Source organism: Panthera onca, chromosome D1 (genome assembly GCF_046562875.1).
Source record: "Panthera onca isolate mPanOnc1 chromosome D1, mPanOnc1 haplotype 2, whole genome shotgun sequence".
Classification (NCBI taxonomy): domain Eukaryota; kingdom Metazoa; phylum Chordata; class Mammalia; order Carnivora; family Felidae; genus Panthera; species Panthera onca.
The window spans coordinates 53,443,649-53,467,077 of NC_138348.1; the positions used below are offsets into that span (position 1 = coordinate 53,443,649).

General features: G+C 38.7%; 2 protein-coding genes across 2 annotated transcripts; both read left to right on the forward strand.

Moving 5' to 3' along the window:
- The first annotated feature begins 3,201 nt into the window (after positions 1-3,201).
- Positions 3,202-11,834, forward strand: LOC132660612 (olfactory receptor 51I2-like). The gene is made up of 2 exons (XM_060604417.1): positions 3,202-3,244; positions 10,828-11,834. Exons 1-2 carry the CDS (start codon positions 3,202-3,204, stop codon positions 11,832-11,834), a joined length of 1,050 nt encoding a protein of 349 aa, XP_060460400.1.
- Positions 11,835-20,972: 9,138 nt separating this feature from the next.
- On the forward strand, positions 20,973-21,917 carry LOC132662413 (olfactory receptor 51I2-like). The gene has a single exon (XM_060607885.1). It carries the CDS (start codon positions 20,973-20,975, stop codon positions 21,915-21,917), a length of 945 nt encoding a protein of 314 aa, XP_060463868.1.
- The last annotated feature ends 1,512 nt before the right edge of the window (positions 21,918-23,429 follow it).

Sequence of the window (23,429 nt, forward strand, 5' to 3'; positions counted from 1 at the left end):
CATAATCTTTTTCTAGAATGTGATTTCAAAAACATACCTGTGTCGAGTGCCATGTGTTCACAAGCTGAGCATGCTGAGCCTGGAGCTTTGTGATGGGTGTCACATGTGAGTGTGGGGCTATGTGGGAGAGTATGTGGTAGAGCAATAGCTTGTGCAGGTGTCGTATGCCTGAAGGCAGTGGGTTGTTTAGGGATGTGAAAGCTGTGTTCTTGTGCAGGTTGTATGGACGTGATTTGGAGGGTAAAGGGGGCTGAGTGTGGAAACTGAGTTCAAAAGTCTGATCTGTCCTCAATTTTGTGAGCCCATTGAGTATCTTCAGCATAGTTCTGAGTTCCAGCCTCCTCTGATTAAGGGATTTGGTAAGTGAGGCTATTTACTGACTCTCTGTGATGCTCAGTTATGAAATCCCAAAGCTGCTTCCTCTAGAGATTTGATCCGTGGTGTTTATTCCTAGGGAAATAATAAGGAGTGGTTGGAAAACAAAGATTAAGGCATGAGGACAGAATATTTTCCGTAGGATATTTTCAAGGAAAGTGGAAATAAAACCTAGTAGATTTTATGTTTCTTTTCCCTTCTCTTCTCTTATATCCTCCGTTCTTTCCTTTTCTCTGCTTTCCCTTAATTTTGTGTATTTCACTGAATTTCCATGTATCGTGGTCCACAGTATTCTATGTAGACAGGGCATCATGAATGCTATATGTAAATACAGTGGTAAGAAATGGCGGTGGAGATGCTCATGCTCTGTTGTCTCATTAGCCTTAATACGTTTAAAAATTAATTATTAATAATTTTAACAACATGGAAGCAGAATATTAAATCAAACACAGGACCCTTCTAACTGTGGGCCTTATGCTACTGTGCAGGTTTCACACCCACGAAGCTTGCCTGGAAGTGGAGCGATCACTTCTTTAGCCAAATCCCCCCAGATCCTTTGACATCAGCCATCCATCAAACCTTCACACCAAAGATTCCTTCCCCCCAAAGACTTCAGAGTACTGCATTCTTTTCCTTTGTTCATGCTTATTTCCTCTCATGTTAATACAAACCAGTGGTCTTCAAAAATCTTTGCCTGGGAACTTGCCAAAAGAATTTTGAAACAGTATATGCTCCCTCAAAAATATCAAGTTGACATCTAAGAATTGTCATTTAATACTTAAGCACTAGAAAAGGATGTGATGTTCAGTATAGTGTAAATATTGACATTTTTAAGATAAAAATAGCACTTTAGTCTTATAAGTCCTATGGAATCTAAATAGCCTTGAAATTTTCTTCCCCACTTTAAAGTGGACCAATAAAGGGGTCCAATAAAGTGGACCTTTATTATCCACTTAAAAATACATGAACAAGGTTTCCATAACTGTCACAAATTTAACATTATTGCTTTGTCTCCTTGAAGTTGGTCCATTTTCCTACATATTAATTTTTAAGCTTAAAAACCCTGTGACGTTCACTCTTTCATCATTGTTTGCAATAAAAATATGTATGCAAATAGTAATGATTAATTTTATTTTCTTTAATCATTTGGCTTTGAGTATTAAAATGTTTGATAATTGCAATTATTTTAATTGTACATTAATAAATCCATATAAAGAAACTTTAATTTCATAAATTATTAAATGAAAATCAAGTTTTTAATAAGATTGATGGGGTTTTCTGGACACTTTCTGATACCATACACAAAAATAAAATCAAAATGGATGAAAGGCCTAAATGTAAGATAGGAAGCCATCAAAATCCTCGAGGAGAAAGCAGGCAAAAACCTCTCTGAACTTGGCCGCAGCAACTTCTTACTCAACACGTCTCTGGAGGCAAGGGAAACAGAAGCAAAAATGAACTACTGGGACCTCATCAAAATAAAAAGCTTCGGCACAGCGAAGGAAACAATCAGCAAAACTAGAAGGTAACCGACAGAATGGGAGAAGGTATTTGCAAATGACATATCAGATAAAGGGTTAGTATCCAAAATCTATAAAGAACTTTTCAAACTCAACACCCAAAAAACAAATAATACAGTGAAGAAATGCATGACATGAATAGACATGAATAGACACTTCTCCAAGGAAGACACCCAGATGGCCAACCAACACATGAAAAAATGTTCAACATCACTCATCTTCAGGGAAAGGAAAATCGAAACCATAACAAGATACCACCTTACACCTGCAGAATGGCTCACATTAACAACTCAGCCAACGACGGATGTTGGTGAGGATGCGGAGAAAGAGGATCTCTTTTGCATTGTTGGTGGGAATGCAAGCTGGTGCAGCCACTCTGGAAAACAGTATGGAAGTTCCTAAAAAACTAAAAATAGAACTACCCTATGACCCAGCAATTGCACTACCAGGCATTTATTTATGGGATACAGGTGTGCTATTTCGAAGGGACACATGCACCCCCATGTTTATAGCAGCACTATCAACAATAGCCAAAGTATGGAAAGAGCCCAAATGTCCATCGATGGATGAATGGATAAAGACGATGTGTTATATGTATATACAATGAGTATTACTCGGCAATCAAAAAGAATGAAATCTTGCCATTTACAACTACGTGGATGGAACTGGAGGGTATTATGCTAAATGAAATTAGTCAGTCAGAGAAAGACAAAAATCATATGACTTCACTCATATGAGGACTTTAAGAGACAAAACAGATGAACATAAAGGAAGGGAAACAAAAGTAATATAAAAACAGGGATGGGGACAAAACAGGAGAGACTCATAAATATGGAGAATAAACTGAGGGTTACTGGAGGGGTTGTGGGAAGGGGGATGGGCTAAATGGGTAAGGGGCATTAAGGAATCTACTCCTGAAATCATTGTTTCACTATATGCTAACTAATTTGGATGTAAATTTAAAAAAATAAAAAATAAAATTAAGAAAAAAAAGATTGATGGGATTTTTCTTGTTTTTCCTTCAGTGAATTCATATATTCAAAAATCAATAATGATGATATGAGACAAGTTTCACCCTTAGTTATCTCCATTTAATTTTTATAAAATTAAGCTCTGAGAACTCTTGTTTTTATATAAATAGTTATGGATGGAAGAAGTTTGAATTGCAGGGCACACTGACTTGATAGAGATTTGGTAACTGCTGTAATGAATTTCTTCTGTGAGAAAGAAGATTCTGGTTATAGAAGTTTAAAGGACAGTGCCCAGAGGGCTGGGGCCCAGACTTCTAAGAATGGGTCACCAAGAGATGGCGCTGGTATATATAAGTTATATCACAAAGCTGTTTGGAGGTAAGAGTGGGGGGAAAACCACCCACAAACTGGAACCAGCTGCTTATGTTAGAATCAACTGCTGTTGCGAAGGATAAAGCAGTTGCTTGGGTGACAATTACAGGAGCAGAAAGCTAACAGGAAAAGTACACCCCTTACCCTTCTTCCAGCTTCCAGTCTGCATCTAATGACTTCTTTCATCAGAGCCTAACAATATATTTAATCTTAGAACTTCCAGATACCTCCAAAATATTATAATCTAAAGCCACATATTATTCTTAAAATAAATATATATAAGGCAGGGAAAGTAAATCCTTGGCAATATGTGGTGATTTAATTAATAAAGTGGATTGCTCTGAGTCAGTTATTGAAACTGTTCTACTTGCTGCTCAGGAGGGGTAATGCACCCGAGGAGAACATGAGAAAGAAAGAAATTGCAATTGCAATTTGGTTTTCAGATGACTGAATGTTTACAGGTAAGTTTGTAATCATAATTCTGACAAAGTTAAAATCAATATAAAAACTGATCTTTCTATCATAGATGTTTTTTTCTGGCAATTTAGGCTTTGTTCTTCCATCAGACTAGCTCCTTGGTATCTATCCTGGATCAATCTTTGTATCTAGTTTCCCTGATGTTAGCCCTAGGACTGCTTAACACTAGAAAAAAAAATCACGAATATAAACCAATTAACACACGGCCTTACACTTCAGCTTTACTAAGAAACTATTCTAATAATTTTCTCTTTCATCCCTTTTATCTGCCATTTCAAACACCCACTTCTCTCTTAGAGCTTGCTTTACCACTTATCCTAAGTGGTAGGATATTTAGAATTTGGTGCCTACATAAATAGACATAAAGAACGCATGAAAGAAAGAATGTGTGGAATGATAGCTAGATTTCTGACTTAGCTGCTGAATTTCTGCCACTCGCTGAAAAAAATCAATCTAAGAAGAAAAAAAATTATATTCATATTTTGGGCATTTTTATCTTAAAGTTCCTATGAAACAGACAATTAAAGGTGCCAAGTAGTCAGTTGGAAAACAAGAAATAAATGAAAGCAGAAGATACAGATTAGTTGATCAGCATGTTTCAAAAATAATGGAAATCTTGTTTTTCTTCCAAGATCATTCAGAGAGATCATGTGGAGTCAAAACTGAGCTAGCTTGGGAAAGAACCATGGGTAATGTTAATATTTAGGAGAGAATAGAAGGAGAGCTGTTTATAAAAAAAATTGAAGAGAGAGACATAAAGATAGGTGGAAGATCAGGGAAGAGAGAACTTACTGGTCCAAGAAAGGAGAAAAAAAATCAAGAAGTGAAGTCAACGGTATCAATCTCTATACTGAGAGTCCATTGTATTTAACAATGTTGAGGTCAGTGGTGACCTTGCAAGCACAGTTTTGTGGTGTGACATTACTAAAATATAATCCATTATGGAGTTCATGAGCAACAAGAAAGAAGAGACGGTGAGAAGAGGTGGTGGCCCATGAACATGTCCATTAGTAGGTCACGGTGCATCCACTCACCCCAAGCCATAGAAAGTGCACTTCTCCTTGTAAGACTTGAGGAATAGAAGGGATTAGCTATTCCATCTAAAAAGCAAATAGGTCAGAAGAAGTAGAGATGAGTTAAGACCAATTCCGTCATTGTTTAGTTATAAAATAAGGGAGGTCTGTCTATTTTGAAGAGTTTAAGCAGGAAATTTGGGTTTTAAAAGTCACTGTCAATAGAGGGAAGGAATGGCTGGGTGCTGGCAGATTTGGTGCAGGGGCCAGTAGAAGTCTGTTTTGGGAATTCAGGTGTTGAAGGTCTACTCTTAGGCAGATATGGTATCAATGAAATGGCAAAGCAATTTGAAAAAATGTTACAAGATTTGACAACTAATTGGACAACACAGTTGAGAGAAAATAGTTAACGATGAATAGAAATGCTTAGGCCATGGCTGATAATGTCAGTGCCCTTAATAAGAAAGCTGGAGGAGAATATAGTGGGCCTTTGCCTGTCCCTCCTCAGTGAAATCAGAAGATCCCTTTGATTCTTATTGTCCATGCCTGAATATTCTCCAAAGTCCTTTTACTGACCGGAAACAGTATCTCAGATTTCCATGCTGTCTGTTCTCTCTTTTGCAAATCTAGATTATTTGAGACAGTATGATACCAATGTAAGGGGTAAACATACAGGCTAATGGAAGAAAACTGACAGTTCAGAGGTAAACCCATACATCTATGGTCAATGAATTTTCAACAATGATACTAAGAGTGTTTAATGGGTAAATAACAATTTTTTTTCAACAAATGTTGGTGGGATAATTGAATATCTACATGAGAAAGACTGAAGTTGGATCCTTCTCTCAACTTATATACAAAAATTAACTCAAAATTTTAAAAAATTAACTCTGGGGCACCTGGGCTGCTCAGTCAGTTGAGTACCTGACTCTTGATTTTGGCTTTGGGCATGATCTCACAGTTATGAGATTGAGCCCCGTGTCAGGCTCTGTGCTGAGCATGGAGCCTACTTGGGATTCTCTCTCTCTCTCTTTCTCTCTTTCTGCCCCTCCTCCACTCATACTCTCTTTTTCAAAATAAATAAACATGTAAAAAAATTGATTCAAATAGATAAAAGGCCTACATATAAGGTGTAAAACTCTAACACCTTTACACTTGATCTTAGCCAAAAAGGTGAGAAATGATAAAACTATAATACCTTTAGAAGAAAACTCAGATGTATTAGACAATGGTTGTTTTGGTATAACATGAGAAGGACAAGAAACCAAAGAAAAAATAGATAAATTGGACTTAACAAAAAACAAACCTTTTGTGCTTTTAAGGACACTGTGAAGAAAGTGGAAAAAAAATTTGCAAATCATATATCTAACAATAGTTTCATATCCAAAATATATAAAGATCTCTTACAACTCAACAACAAAAAGTCAAATAAACTAGTTTAAAAATAAGCAAATGATTTGAGTAGACTTTTCTGCAAAAACAGACATACAAATAGCACATGGTAAGCACACCAATAAGCACATGGTATGAAGTTGAGCTTCATCGGTCATTTGGGAAATGCAAATCAACACTGCTATGAGATACCATTGCATTCCTATTAGGAAAACAAAACAAAACAAAACAGAAAATAACAAAGTTGGCAAAGATGTGGAGAAACTGGAATCCTCAAACATTGCTGATGAAATGTAAATTGGTGAAGCCACTTTGGAAAACCTTTTGGCTTTTCTTCAAACAGGTGAACATAGAGCTACCAAGTGACTCAGCAATTTTATTCTTGGCTACATGCTCCAAAGAACCAAAGATATATTTTTATAATAAAGCTTATACATTAATATTCAAAGAAGTATTATTTGCAGCCTCAAAATGAGAACAATCCAAATACCCATCATGTGACTATTACACAAATAAAATGTGGTATATTTATACAATGGAAATTTTATCAGACATTAAGTACTGATATATAATGAACCTTGAAAACATGTTAAATGAAAGAAGCCAGACATGAAAAGCAGCACATTTGATTATATTTAGGTAAAATGTTCAGAAATGGTCAAGTCCAAAGCAACAGAAAATGGATTAGTTGTCCATTAGGGGCTAGGGTAGATGAGAATGGGGAGTGACTGCTAATGGCCAGGAAGTTTCTTTTCAGAGTGATGAAAACATTCTGTGATTTGATGTTGTTGATGACTGAACAACTTTGCAGATACACTAAAGATCACTGATTTCTATACTTAAAAACTGAATTTTATAAGATGTGAATTATATATTAATAGCAAAAGTTTAAAAAAGAAATCAGAGAATCAAGTAATCTTTGAAACTTAAAGGTTCAACTGCCTGGGACTCACTGTATATGTGATACCATAGATGTGATGTCATGCATATAGCAAATACAAGCCCTGGGTTTGGTTGGGGGTTACTGAGGAAGGAGTCAGGCTTGTCTCCCAGATATTAGCTAGTGGTCTTATGGGAAAGCCAGACATTTACAGTCATAGGATGAGAGAATAATTTTTGTTTCTTTTATCCTTTTTTCCTCTCTTGTTTTCTCTAGTTATTTTTGAGGGAGTTTGCATAAAGACAAAGAAAGACAAAGGCAAGAAAGACAATCAAATATGAAAGATAGGATAAATGGGGAAAAAGATAAAGATGATAGTGATTAGCAGGCATATGATACATGTTTCAGGGTCATTGCTGGATAAATTTTTTTAGGCAAAGCAAAAAGTAGGGCAGAAGATGAAGACAGAAATGATGACTTGACAAAGAGAGAAGAACTGAAGGACAGGAAAGAGACAGAAAGGAGGGGATAAAAAATACAGAGGAAATTCTGAAAATGTTAAGTGAATAAATGAACAGTCTATGGATGTAGCTCTGTCACTCAGTGATATAATTTTGGACTTAATTTAACCCCCTTGGCATCATGTTTCTCATCTGTAAAATGAGAAGTGAATATTTCCATCTAAATGTGGTTGCTAGGATAGAAAGAGAAATGCTCATAGAGCTCTTGAAGAAGTTTAGGGAACATTGTAAACACCCAGTATCCTTGATGATTATTGTTTTTCTGTCACCAATGACCCAAGCCAACCTTACATTCTGGTTTCCGAAAGTCCCCTAAGAAGAGAGCCTTAGGGTAAGGACATGGTGTGGGGAAAAGAAATTCTGGAGCTGAAGATAAGGAAGAATGAGTTATATTCTTAGCTTACTGTTTGCAATCACTGGGCCCCCTGGTATTCACACTCCTCATATGCCAGAGGTGCCTTAAAACTCATCCTTAAGAGGATCTCAGGAACCATGAAGACATGGTGTGGGGGCAGGTAAGCCCTGCTCAGCTAGGAGAAGAGTCTGAGAGTCTTGGTCTTCACAAACAGGTCTGGATCATCCATGGAATAGACAGCAAGCAGAGTCCGCTGGGATCCCCTGTGAGGAATCTATTCCCAGCTGGGTTTGACTGGGGAAAGCTTGGGGAAAACCCAGCCCACCCTCATGCAGCTGCTGAGGCATCACGTTGTAATGTTCTCAGTGTTCTTAAGAGGTGTTCTTGGCCTTATTTGTCTTCTTTCTTCCTCTCCATCTTTAATGTTCTAGTCACTGTCTCCCTATGTTTGGCACCCTCTTTCCTTCACTTGACTATCCCATTTCCATATTATTTCCTCTGTATTTTTTATCCCCTCCTTTACTGTCTCTTTCCTGTCCTTCAGTTCTTCTCTCTTTGTCAAGTTATCATTTCTGTCTTCATCTTCTGCCCCACTTTTTGCTTTGCCTGAACACTGAGAAAATAAAGAACAGAACATTCAGCTGAACTCTATCATCTCTAATTAGGACAGGAGGAGGTACTAAAACTGATCCTCTCCAGGAGTAGTCTTTTACTTGGGACAATTTAGACTTCCTTATAGTGGAACATGTGGCATGATGGGATGAAATCCAGGGGTGGGTGCTCAAGAAGAGAGTGACCCATGCATCTCCTTAAGACTATCTCCTCTAAAATCCTCAGTCAGTTTCTTTGTGTGGTACTAATGGGAGCTCATTGCACTGTACAGGTTTCCCAGGGCTTATCTGCTCCATCCTCCTCTCTCTTCAAGTCCAGTGCTGTTACTCATCATCCCCGTCCTCAGCAGTAGTTCTCTGAAGCTTTGTCTCAGACCCTTATCCATCTAGCAGGGAATTTCTCTCTGATATCTAATTTGATTGTTCATTGATATAATATGTGCACTATGGCAGGGCTAAAGCAAATTTCCCCCCAAAGTTTACATAAATAATAAATTACTCAATGGTGAATAATTCCACTCAAGGGTTAGGAACCATCCATGAGAAGTAGAAGGCATCTAACACCTAAATTCCAAAACCAGGGGTGCCTGGGTGGCTCAGTTGGTTAAGCGGCCAATTTTGGCTCAGGTCATGATCTCATAGTTCATGGATTTGAGCCCCGCATTGGGTTCTGTGCTGACAGCTCAGAGCTTGGAGCCCGCTTTGGATTCTGTCTCCCTCTTTCACTGCCTCTCCCCCACTCACACTCAGTCTCTCTCTCAGAAATAAACATTAATTTTTTTAATTAGAAAAAATAAATTCCAATAACAGCAGGTAAAGCCACTTATTACAGGGTATGCAAGGTTCTCTGGACATACTTTAGAATATTACGAAATATTCTTAAATGTAACTCCCTCCCTAAATTTTTTTTTTTTTTTTTGAAATTCCACAATGCAGGAGACCAAAAGGGAAGATGTAAAATTAATACTCCTTTATCACCTCTCCTCACAACCTCACTTGGGCTGATGTCAGGCAGTGTTTTGCATTTTCTACTCCCTATTGAACTTTGACTGTCTCTGAGATGAAACACAGTGGTCTGTTATGGAAATGAAAGAATGCTATTCCTTAACAACTCATAGGAAAAAATAAGGTAATGGATAGAATGTTTTCAGTGTTATAATTTTTTTTGCTTAATTTTCAACCTTTTGCAATTTACTTCTGCTTGTCTGTACCATGATCTATTATGTGATAACAAGTGATTTAAAAATACAAATTTAAGTTTAATATAAACACATTCAATGACTTTTGTGTTTTTGGAAAGCACGATGTGCGATTTATTTTCCATCTAAACATGCTATTAAAATAATAACTTTTAAATAATAACAATAATAGCAGTACTTATATAATGCTTACTGTGGGCAAGACCTATTTCAAGTCCAAGTTCTCTCTCTCCCTTCCTCTGTCTGTTTCTCTCTTTCTGTCTTACATATGCATGTATCCATATCCATAGGGCAGCTTTCTTTTATTCCTGTCTTAAAAGTAAAGACACAGGGGAAGAGAGTTTAAGAAATTTACCTAATGTCACTGGACTCAAACCCAGGATGTTCTGGCACCATATTCTTAACTAGTATTCTCCAATACCTCTTGAGATATTTTGATTTTCCAGGGGTCCTGAATGGACTCTTCCAGTATTAAATGTGGGACTGTAGACCACGTAAGTTCCTCAGGTAGAAATTGGATTAGTGAATTTTAGTTCCAGCCATGTAACTGCCTCCCAAGAAAATCTGGACTAATTCTCTTTCCTTTCTTGAACACTTGGTTCCTCATCTGTCAGACTGGATGTAAGTGTGAACATCTCTTGGGGGTTAGCTAAGATCATGGCTATGAAAGTTGAGGCATTTGAAGGACAGCTGTGATGATGGCCACATTGAAGGTGTCCAGAGGGTTGCCAATGACACTTAATGAGCTATCAACCACCCGGAAGAAGAGTCTTAATCTAGTCTTTCTGAAAGATGTCTAAGAAAGAAGTCTTTCTGTTGATGGCTAGCATTTCATGACCTCCTCCTCATCTTCCCAATCCATCCTTTTATTTATTTATTTTGAGAGAGAGAATGCATGCATGCACATGGGTGAGGGATAGAGAGAGGGAGAGAGAAAATCCAAAGCAGGCTTCATTCTGTCAGCATAGAGCCTGATATGGGGCTCGATCTGATGAACTATGAGATCATGACGTGAGCTGAAATCAAGAGTTGGACGCTTAACTGACTGAGCCACCCAGGCGCCCCAATATCAGTGTATTTTAGGAATAAAATCTATATGCAATCACAGTTTATAAACTTTTGTGTTGTTTTTCCTCCCTAGGAACAATAGTAGTCTTAGGCACAGTTGTGCTGGCTGATAACACATGTAGCCAGCTTCTCATAGGTAACTTCAAAATCAATGCCTCTGATGCTCCCACCTTTATCTTGACGGGCTTCCCAGGAATGGAAACCATGGAATCCTGGCTATCCTTCCCTCTTCTGATGCTCTACACCATCTCCATTGTGGGAAACACCCTGATCCTCCTCATTGTTAAGGAGGAGCAGAGCTTGCACCAGCCCATGTACTACTTTTTATCTCTACTTTCAGTCAATGACTTGGGAGTGTCCTTTTCCACATTGCCGACCGTGCTGGCTGCCCTCTGCTTCCATGCCAGGGTGATTGCCTTTAACGCCTGCTTGGCCCAAATGTTTTTCATCCACCTCTTCTCTTGGACAGAGTCTGGCATCCTTCTGGCTATGAGCTTCGATCGCTATGTTGCCATCTGCCACCCACTGCGCTATGCTACAGTGCTCACTAATGCCTGCATTGTGGCAATGGGACTGTGTGCTGTCCTCCGAAGCTTTGCCTTTATCCTTGTCTTCCCACTGCTGCTGCACAGACTCCCCTTCTGCCACTCCCAGAACATCCTCTCCCATGCCTACTGTCTTCATGTGGATATGATTAAGCTGGCATGTACTGATGTCTCCCTCAATAGCCACTATGGGCTGTCCATTGTGCTATTCACCTTTGGCCTGGACTCTGCACTCATTCTCATCTCCTATGTACTAATCTTGCGATCAGTGCTTGCCATTGCCTCCGGAGAAAAGCGCATCAAGACACTGAACACATGTGTGTCCCACATCCTAGCTGTGCTCATCTTCTATGTGCCCATGGTAAGTGTGTCCATTGTGCATTGTTTTGGGGTCGGCCTGCCCCATGCTGTCTATATCCTCATGTCTATTCTCTACCTCTTTGTGCCTCCCATGCTCAATCCTATCATCTACTCCATTAAGACAAAGGAGATACGTCGCAGACTCCTCAAGATGCTCTTTAGGGTTAAGTCCTGAGTCTTTGGTAGAGCTAAAAACTGTGAAGGATTTTGTCTTGGAGGTATAACCATCCAGACACCATTGGAAGAGAGGATCAATCCAAAGAATGTTAGTGTTACACTTTGAGGTATAAGATCAATGCACAATCATTTAGTCTGGTATATTGGGCCAACACCTGCCAGAACTATCTTGGGTCTTATCCATAAATCAAAAATTCAATGTCCTTTAGAAACACAAAAATGGTCTCTTTTCAAGAATAACCCAAAGAATGTTAACTATCACTACAGGGTGAGATTATTTTCTGGAGAAGCAGGGAACTATTTTTAAGATACTTGGTGACATGGTTAGGACTTCTGGTTATGGGCCTGCACAATTCTGAAAAAGACAAGGGCAAAGAGGGACTAATTATGGGCTGGGTATCACATCTTTACCAGTATGCAAGCTTAGCTTGGGTGATTAGTTTCTGATGTTTCCAGGAGACAGAGCTCTTCCCATCATGCCGTTTGAAAAGTCAAGTTGTGATGGTTAATATTACATGTGAACTTGACTGGGCCACAAGGAGTCTAGATATTTGGTTAAACATTATTTATGTGTGTATCTGTGAGGGTGTTTCTGGTTGAGATTTGAATTGATAAACTGTGTAACGCATATTGCCTTCCCCAGTGTAGGTGGGCCTCATCCAATCCACTGAATGACTGAATAAAGTAAAAGTCCAAGAATAAAAGAAAGACATCTCTGTCTGATTGTCTCAAAGCAGGAAGGTTAGTCTTTTCTTGCCTTTGGTCTTAGGCTTGGACTTATACCATTGTTTTTCCTGGTTCTCAGGTTTTCATATCTGGACTGGAACTATACCAACAATTCTCCTAGGTCTAGACTTCTGCATCTCCGTAATCGTGACAGCCAATTCCTTATAGTAAATACAATAAATCTCTTAATATACACATCTTATTGGTACTGTTTCTCTGGAGAGCCCTGACTAATTCAACAGCTACAATATTTAAATAGTCAGAATTAGACTTAAGGATTCCTGGTATATTCTTTTCACATGGGAGGTGCTGAAATATGCAAGCACTTGGCTCTGCCAACCTCCATTGCATTCAACAGCCCTTTGCTTCTCTCCTATGACCTTTCCCTCACTCTTTCATATCTATCTGCTTTCCCCTTATGGAATCTGAGCTCCCTAAAACAGCAACTTTTTCAACCACTCTGTCCATCCCCATCAGACTTATTATAGTCCCTCCATTCAGATAATGTCTGATGATGCTACATTAATAATGAAAGAGTAAGTGAAAAAAATAGATTAATACATAATAATGGATGAACAATAGAAGAAAAGCATAAGTGAATAAATTAATGAATAAACATATGAACTAATAATACATTTTTTGAGATCAGAATCTCATATCAAGAAGCATTTCCTCTCTATCTGTCCCCCATTATTATGGAGACAAATGTAAATCACAGGTGACATCTTTTTTTATCTTTATTTTTTTCCAGCTTTATTGAGATATAACTGAAATCGATGTTGTATAAGTTCAAGATGTACAATATGATGATTTACTGCATGTATATATTGTGAAAACATCAGCACAATAAAGTTACTTAACCCATCCAAAGAGGTGACTTCTTGAGTAAGTAGGCTGAACTTCTCAGTCTTAATTTCCTCATCTGTAAAATGAGACACTAATCTCTGATTTATCTACTTCATATGTTTGTTTTGAAGAGTGAATAAAATAAACTGCTTTAAAAATTATATGATAATACACATATTTTATTTGCTTATATTATTTTTATTTAGCAAGAATAAATGCAAAATTCAGGGTTTAGCTTCAAAACATCATGGGTATAAACCAGAGTCTGAATAAATATTTTGTCTAAGACTTTCTTGAACCCTAAGTAGCACTGTTCCATACCTGCTTTCCATCCCCACTCCACTGTCCTTGGAATTTACTTTAATCATATTCATTAGTTTGGGTAGTTTGTCTCCTCCGCCAGACTGTAAACAACTCATGCACAAGGACTGTCTCTTATGTATGTTTATACTCTTCAGTCTCTAACAGAGGGCCTGAAATATACCAGACATGTTCAAATAAGTAAAGAAATGAATTAATAAGTGATTATCTTTCCGTATATTTACCTACCAACCATCTCTTTATACTTTAATGAATTACCATATTCCTAAAATATTTTACTCTAACATAGATCATAATTTTATTAAAGAACAATTCTATATGACAACTTATGTTGTTCATAGTCTAAATACCATATGCATTATGGATCTGGCCAGAGGAAATAAAAAATAAATTGTACTTGCAATCTTCAAGCCTGCCGCAAATGTACCTTGCATATTTATATTGCTCAGACCTTATATGCTATATAAAGTATACCCATAGCAATTTCAGTACAGTGGCAGCACTATGCCTGGCCTTTAGCAGGTACATAAAGAAATATTTTTTGAAACAATATTGCTGTTTAATGATCTTGGCTCTGTCACAAATATGACTTACAATAAGGTTATTGCCTTAATATGTGGACAATATATGCTTTCGGTGACAGTACTTTTGCTTGCTCCTTTAAATCTGATGGATTTTGAAGCAACTATTTGGCTCATTTCCATACCTGTGAAAACCTTTCTGGGAGCCTCTGGGCTATTTTCCACATCACATTCTATAAATAAAAACACTCAGTACTTTTCTCTTGGCCTTAAAAATCGGCCTAGTCTAAAAGAAATTCAGCAGATATTTGCTGTTTAAGTCTTCTTCTGTTCAGTCCATTAGATAGAACATTTATGACTCTGCCTGGGTCTGTAACTTGCCAATATAGAGGTAAGCGTCAGACTGTGACCTGGTTTACTGAAGAGAACTGTGATTACTCCAACATGCTCACAGGGCTCTGGGTATCCAGGTCATCAGATACATCTTATCTGAGCTCTTGGCTCCTTTAGTCTCTTCTTGTGACATGAATTGTACGCGGTCTCTTCAAGCAAAACCAAGTTCACCCACTTGTTATGAGCTGGAAGTACCTACAAGGACCATCCAAGTCTGTGTGTCTGCTTGAGTTGCTGGAAGCAAATGCCAATATATTTATTTCATGGAACAGAAGGTTAAGGCATTCTCCATGTTGGTGTTGGTTCAATGAGAACCTTCTGGACGCACACATTGGAGTAGAGGGCATAGGAAGTATCACTGTATGGAATCTGGGTCCCTTCTACACAATTTTGAAGCTTCATTTGGGGGCCAAGAGTCTGTTTCTGTGCCTACCTCCCTTAGGTTCTACTCAGCACACCTCACACTGCTATCTGAGGATATATGTTGCTATACCTCCATCTCATAAAGGGCTTCCAGTGTGGACCCTCACAAACATATAGCAAGGAACTCCCTCTTATCCACCTACTTGTAACACATCTAGGGTGGATATAGAAAAATAAAGATCAGATCTGACTCAGTGATTTCAGAGCAATGAAAAAACCCCAGTCATATATAGTCTTATCTGCTTTCTATTTTCTGTTTCCTAGATGAAGAAATGTCCATAATTATCCCCTTGAAAAATAGGTGACTATGTTTCTAGCCAGGAAGGTCAAGAGGATCATGACTTGCGTATTATTTTATAGTTATGTGTCCCAAAATAAGATATGAATTTTGTGAGGGTGTGCAATATTGTGATTTAGAAGAAATACATATTTGCTCATTCAGATGGCCAAATATAGACTTCTCATAGATATTGTCTTTATCCACAGCTCTTGGCTTACAGCTCCCCAAACCCTTGGAATTTCTTAAGGGATAAGAGCAATGGGAACATCTTTTTTTATAGCATTTGGTCTCTTGTCCTCAGTTCCTGAAAACATTTCAGAGCCATAAAAGTGAAATGGGTGTCTTATTAATAACAAGCTTCTTTCCACCAACAACTGTGCTTGTGTTAATGAGGTGACTTGGGGAAGGCAGGTAAGGATAAGAGCTGGTTGCCAGGGGAAACAACCAAAAATAGAGGGGTAGAAATTTCTGTCTCACCCTGCAATTTCTGAGGAGGGGAGGAGGATGGAAGCTGAATTGATCACCAATGGCCAATAATTTAATCAATCATGCCTATGTAATGAAGCCTTCACAAAACCCCCAAAAGAGGAGGCTTGGAGATCTTCCGGATTAGGCGAAAGAACATTTCCATATGTTACTGTGCCAGGTTCCTCACTTCATGAGAATAGAAGATCCCTTGTTCAAGACCTTGCTCTATGTATCTCTTCATCTAGATAGTGATTGTTTTAACATCATTTAGTATCTTTTGTAATAAGCCAGTAATCTAGTGAGTAAATGGGGTTTCCTGAGTTCTGCGAGATGCTCCAACAAATTAAGAACCCAAGGAGCAGGTCACGAGGACTTCTGATTTGTAGCTAATTTCTCAGAAGTACAAGTAACAATCTGGACTTATGATTGGTGTCCGAAGTCCAAGGAGCAGGTCATGGGAACTCCAATCTGTTGCCAGTCAATCAGAAGCACAGGTAACAACCTTGGCTTGCTAACGGCATCTGAAGCAAAGGGCAGACTTGTGGGACTGATATTTAAACCTGTGGGATTTGAGGCTGGGTAGACAGTTGTCAGAATCAAGTTGAATTATAGGACACCAAGCTGATATCAGAGAATTGCTTGGATGTTGAAGGAAACCCTCCGCCCTCACACATACATGCAGTGGGATTGCTACCAAATATTTAGGGTACTTAGCACCATGGATGGCACAGGAAAGTTTTTCTACAAACAGGGAAAGGAGAGAAAAACAGGGTTGCATAGAAATGAAAAGGCGGTATGCAATTTAATAAAAAATGTTGTCCTTAAAATAAAGTGTGAAGAAGAAAGACCTCCAGAAAACAAATATGGATGCTGACAAAAGAGGAAGATACATGATCCAGGAAATGGAATTCTAACCCCAGGAGAATAGGAGGACAGATTCCTTGCTGCTATTTGCATGAGAGACCTGAGAAGCAACTGATATAGACTGAAGCAAGAGAACAGAGAGCTTCAAGGAGAACTTACCAAGAAGATTAAAAAGCATTTACTAGAAGAGTAGTGTGATGAAGAGGTTGGACAGATTAGAAGCAATGATATACTCAATGGCTTCATGAATTAGCCCAAACTGTAATAAGACTCACTATTGGTCATAAACGCTTCCATGTTTCCTATCTCATACTTTCTCTCCACAAATTGCTCACATCTGTTGCCCCCAACCTCTTACTCCCAGCTGATGATCTTACTTTCATTTCAGAAGAACGTTGATGGGATTAGACAGGAATGCTCAACGTCCTATCACTAAGTCTGTACTTATCTTCTGTTAAAAGATAAACCGAACAACAATTTTAAGACTTCATTTGAGCAAAAATCAATTTAAATCAGGCAGCATCCAATCTAGCAAATAGAAAGGGGCTCTGAGGAGCTGTACAAAATAAAGACTTGCATAGGGAGAAAGGAGAGGGAACAAGGAAGTTATACTATGCAATAAAGTGGTTTGGTTATTGAAAGGTTACTTTCCTTGAGGGGATGACTGAAGTCCATCAGGCAGATTGCTTCCCAAGTGCCAGTCAGGGAGTTCCTGATGGACTGGTTTAAGATTCCATTCCTGGGATAGCCAATCTATAACTAAGTCTCTATTTGGTGGTGTGGGGCTTACACAAGTGACTCAATGTTGGGCACAGTGTCTTGTTTTTTAACATTTCTTTCTCCTGTGTAGATCAATGGCATAGACACCACTCTTCTCCGAATTTCTTGGACTCTCAATTGAGATGATATATTGTCTGGCTTTGATGAATTAATTTCTCACTCATTTCCAACTTATTTTTTAAGCCTCCTAAACCCTTCCTTTCTGTCTCCCATTCTCCTCTCCAGTGTTGCTTTTCAAGACTTCATACCTGTGTTTGTGTTTTCTCACCTGCCAGAAATGACCCTTCTTTTGTTCTTTCCTCATCTTCTCCCTTCTGCCTGAGACTCACTGTGTTAGTTTTCTCTGGCTGCTGGCAGAAATTATCACAAACTTAGCAGCTTAAAAAAATAAAAAAAAATCTTATCTCATAGATTCTGTAGGTCAGAAGTCCAGAAACCCCTAATGTTTAGGATCTCTCAAGGTAATCACAGTGATGGCAAGGCTGAGTTCCTTACTGAAGGCTCTGGAGAAGAAGCTGCTTTGAAGCTCTTGTAAGTTGTTGGTTGAATTCCGTTCCTCGTAAAAGTAGGACTAAAGTTTCAATTTCCTTGCTGGCTACCAGCCAGGGGATGGCATTTGCTCCTAAAGGCTGTCTACACTACTCTCATGCTATTCATTCAACTCCCTCCAGTAATTGTGGACCAAGTGCCTCTCATGCTTTGACTCTCTCTGACTTTTTCTGCCACATTTTTCTGATTCCAGCCTGAGAAAGTTCTTTGTTTCTAAGGACTTATGTGAATCAGTTTGGTGTACTTAAGTCACCACCCCCCCACCAAATCCTTAAGGTCCATAATCTTAATTATATCTTCAAAGTCCTTTTTTGCCATGAAATGTACCTACTCATAGGTGCCAAACTTGGACATATTTGTGGGGGGCATTCTGCCTACCATATTCACCTAAATAATATTTGCTCATTATTTGAAAAGCAAGAGATACACCTGAAAATCTTCTCTGGCTGCCCTAGAATATTGTAAATTCCCCTCCTTTATTCTTTCCTAAACTCTGCCTTGTATCTTTTATCATTGAATTCACTGAAATATAGAAGAGGTGTTTCCTTAGGATTCTCCCCAACTAGACTATGAAATGTTATGCTTATTCATCTACACATTTCTGAAGACTAAAATCATGTCTACTATTAAATGAAGGACTCCATTTATAGTTACTTTTGTTAACATACACCTTATACCATAGAACTTTAGGGTAAAAATTGTTACCTTGCTGTAAATGAAAAGACAGTATTTTTTTTTTTGTTTGTTTCCATATGGGAAAATTTGAAGAGACTTATAACAAAGGGCCAGTAGACACAGGATACTGATAAACCCATGAGTATTGATCAGGGCTTGGGTAATTTCCTGACCTTTTTGCATGGCAATCAGTGTGACTGCAAGGTCTAGGAGTGCATTAGGTGAGACACTGAATCCTTTGGTCTGACTTACATATGAGTGGGAGTTTTGAAAAGATACTACATTTTTCAGCCTGGTGAGTTGCAGGCAAACATTAGGTATCTGAGGGGTTCTTGCTAAACCCAATTTCTTTGGTTGTAAAATAGATGTGTAGATGTTTCATGTTCCCAGCAGTCCATGAGTACCTAGGTAGATATAAGCTCAAGGGACTTCCTGAATGCAACCTTATATTGTCAGGCCAGAGAGTTGGCACAAGTAACCATTTGGGGGTTGGAGTAAGGCATTCAGGGCCCCCACTACTGCTCTTCCTTCCTCTGCACCTTCCATGTACACAGCTCTCTCAGGTAGGTAAACTGGAGTGTCAGATGCACAAAATCTCAAGCCTTAAGGCACTCTTCCCCTAACTTAGAAATCCTGAGTGCTATAGTATGACAGTCAGAGGGAGGAAAGGCTCTCCATAATTTGAGTCGGGTTGTGTGATTTCCTGTACACTTTCACCTTTACCACCTTCCCAGTTCTGTATTTTCTATCTGTAGCTCTTGTTCTCTAAAATCCTGCCATGCTTTCTGTTTCAGACATGACTGTCTCAGCAGGGATACCCCAACAGGCTAAACTTGGACATAGATGCTTTGGTGTGAACAATCACCCCTCACTTTTCTCAGAATAGCTGGTATGAGGCGCATATATAAGAAGACACCGACTACTTTGGATACCACTTGGCAGGACCTTACTTAGTGTTAAGAAACTAAAATCAATGGTGTCTGCACATTTCATGCAGAGACAAAGAAAAATGTTTAGGAGGAGTTTTCAGGTAGAGAAGACAAAGTGGTACTAAGAATATGGAATGCAGGGGGAAATGCATCCTGAGAAGAGAGGATAGAGGAGTCCTGAGTCAGATGGAGGTTTGGCAAAGGCAGATGAGCAGCTGGAGGTGAGGGTGGACAGAAAGCTATAGAAATCAAGTTGCAAAGTCCTTAAAGTTTTCACAACTGTCCACTTTTGGATCTCCACAACCCTGTTAGCTCGGTTTCTTAAAATCTCCAGTTTACAACAAAGAGAACAAAAACCCAGGAGGGATCAGTGACTTAGTGAGTACATCTCCTGTGCAAGACCTTGCACTAAGCACAGAAGGGACTCAACAGTGAGCGAGAATCACGGCTGAGTTCTTGGAACTGAGTCAGGAGGGAAGACAGGATTCACAAAGCTATAATGCAGGACTGGCAGAGAAGTGGGCATGAAAGGAGACACAAACCTATAGCTATGAAGGTGGTAGCAGGAAGACAAGTTACCTCTGCTGGCCATGGCCAACAAATATCCATGGCAGAGGGCATCGCTGGTCCTGGGCCCTAGAAGATGGATCTAATGGCTATGTTATCACATTCAGGGCTGCCTCAGGGAGCTGAGGACCTGCAGTTCATGTTTGGATAGCAACAAAGAGATCAATGTGGGTATGCTGAGGTACAAGGAAGGAAATTTTGAGGATTGAAACCAGAACTACTGATTTAGTACTGACCACCTCTTTCTACCCATTTATATTTTATCAGGATGGATGGATGGATGGATAGAAGAACTGACAGGCTATACAGGAGTGAGGAAGCTGGAGAATCATAATAAGGTAATAAAGGTTCAGTAGCATGAGAGAGTGGAAAGAGGAAAAGTTTATGGTTCAATGACTAAGCGAAATGTTCAGGAAGAAGGTGGGATAGTCAAGGAAGTAGTGATAAAGACAGTTTGATTTTAGGTCTTGAGGAAAAAGATGCCCAGAGATTGATGAAAAGAGTTCATAGCTTTGAATGTGAGAAGCATTGTGGTGTTAGGCACAGGTGTAAACGAAGGCAATGTGACCTGTTTAGCTAGCTGTATAAAAGAGAACACTCAGATAATTCCAGAGATATTGTTGACAATAAGAGAGAAGGATGAATGATTTGGGGAGCAAGATTGATTAATGCTACAAATAAATGGCTGGATGATATATAAGAGTCTTAGGATATTAGGTCTAGGTCATGATTTAAACTGTATGTTTATCTTCTTTACAGGACAGTGGTCCTAGAGTCTAAGCAGTAATGCCAATATGGGAGGTAACCCCCACAACAGCTCAGAGTTGCCTCCCTTTACCCTGACAGGGTTCTCAGGGCTGGGAACCTCCCAACACTATGTGTTTCTGCTCCTTGGTACCCTCTACACTGTCTCCATTGTGGGAAATGCCCTTATCCTTTTCATTATCAAGGAGGAACAGAGTTTGCATCGGCCTATGTACTATTTCTTGTCCCTGCTATCAGTTAATGACCTAGGTGTGTCCTTTTCCACACTGCCCACGGTGTTGGCCACATCTTGCTTCCACTTACAGAAGATCAGCTTTGATTCTTGCATGGCTCAAATGTTCTTTATCCACCTCTTCTCCTTCATAGAGTCGGGGATTCTGTTGGTTATGAGCTTTGACCGCTATGTGGCCATCTGTAACCCACTGCGTTATGCCACAGTTCTTACTGGTGCCTGTGTGGTGTGTTTGGGCATGGCTGTTATCATCTGCAGTTTCTGTATGGTTTTCCCACTGCCTTTCCTTCTGAAGAGGTTGCCCTTCTGCAAGGCCAATGTACTCTCCCATGCTTACTGCCTGCATCCAGATCTGATCCGCTTGCCCTGTGGTGACATCACCATCAATAATATTTATGGTCAATTCGTTGTCATCTGTAACTTTGGTCTGGATTCTGCACTCATTCTTCTCTCTTACGTGCTCATACTGCGCTCTGTACTTGCCATTGCATCCTGGGAGGAAAGACTTAAGACACTGAATACATGTGTGTCTCACTTGTGTGCTGTGCTCATGTTCTATGTGCCCATGGTTGGTGTGTCCATGGTTGCTCGCTATGGGAGGCATGCCCCACAGTATGTACATACACTCATGTCCCTGATCTATCTCTTTGTGCCTCCTATGCTCAACCCCATCATTTATTCCATCAAAACCAAAGAGATTCGTCGGAGGCTTTGCAAAATACTGCTGGGAACAAAGTTTTAAGTAGGAGACATGTTGAAATTTCAAGACTGAGAGGATATTTATTGTTAGACCACAAATTCGAGTTTTTAAAATCTACTTTGACAAGGCTTTTTACATTTCTTTTTAGTCATTAACCAATATTAGGATTTCTGCCACCAGATGTTTGATGACTACCTGACAATAGTTAAGACTTAAACCAACAGGTTTTGCCAAGATAAACTGGGTCAGAATTTAGTTAAAAAAAAAAAAAAAAAAAACTTGCTCAATTTTCCTCTTTTTTAATCCAAAAATATACATCCTTATAATCAGTCCCTCATTTTATCACAATATGTTTTTGTTGAAAGCGAATCATCACAAAGGAAATTGCTTAGTACCATGGAAACACTTTCATAATGGGTAAAGAAAGCCATTTCCCAAGATTTTGCCAAAGGTAGCTCTACTCTTAATTTTTTTGAGGAATCTCCATACTGTTTTCTATAGTGGATCTATTTTACATTCCCAATAGTGTGCATGGGCCCATATTTCCTTATATCCTTGTCAATACTTGTTGTCTTTTGTTTTTTTAGTAATAGCCATCTTGGAAGATAGGAGATGATATCTCATTGTAATTTCAATCTGGATTTCCCTAATGATGAGTGATGTTATGCCATTATGCCATTGTATGTTCTGTTGACTGTTTGTAGGTCTTCTTTGGAGAAATGCTTATTCTACTCTTTATACCATCTTAAAATTAGATTATTAGTTTTTATGCTATTAAATTGTAGGAGTTCCTTATACATTTTGTAGATTAACTCTTTATCAGATATATGGTTTGCAAATATTTTCAAGGGTGCCTTTACAATTGTTTCCTTTGTTACGCAGAAGCTTTTTAGTTTGATGTAGTCCCAGTTGTTTATTTTTGGTTTTGTTGACTGTGCTTTTTTGTGTCATAACCATATGATCCATCAATCTCACTTTTTGGTATTTATCCAAAAGAATTGAAATCAGGATCTCAAAGAGATAGCACACCTGTGTTACAGCACTATTTATAATAGCTAAGATGTGGAAACAACTTAAATGTCCATCAACCAATGAATGGATAAAGAAAATGGGCATATCCATACAATGGAATACTATTCAGCCTTAAGAAAGAAGAAAATTCTTCAATATGTGACAATGTGGATGACCTTGAGGACATTATGCTGAGTGAAATAAGCCAGTCACAGAAAAACAAATACTGCATGATTCCACTTAAATGAGGTACAGAAAATAGTCAAATTCATAGAATCAATGATTGGAATGGTGGTTGCCAGGGGCTCGGGGGAAGGGGAAATGACAAGTTACTAATTGATGGGCATAAAGTTGTAGTTAAGCAAGATGAATAAGCTGTAGAAATCTTCTGTGCAGAATTTTACAGATAGTCAACAATAATACAATGGCACTTAAAATTTTGTTAAGAGAGGAGATCTCATGTTAAGTGTTTAAATAAAAAAAAATTAAGATTATGAAAAAGAATATTAGTTCAAATGAAACATATATATTAGCTATAGCTAT

Excerpts from the sequence above, each read along its gene's own strand:
- LOC132660612 (XM_060604417.1), top strand. The coding sequence starts at position 3,202 with ATGGCGCTGGTATATATAAGTTATATCACAAAGCTGTTTGGAG. Across the intron at positions 3,245-10,827 it reads TATCACAAAGCTGTTTGGAG|GAACAATAGTAGTCTTAGGC; the intron begins GTAAGAGTGGGG and ends TTTCCTCCCTAG.
- LOC132662413 (XM_060607885.1), top strand. The coding sequence starts at position 20,973 with ATGGGAGGTAACCCCCACAACAGCTCAGAGTTGCCTCCCTTTACCCTG.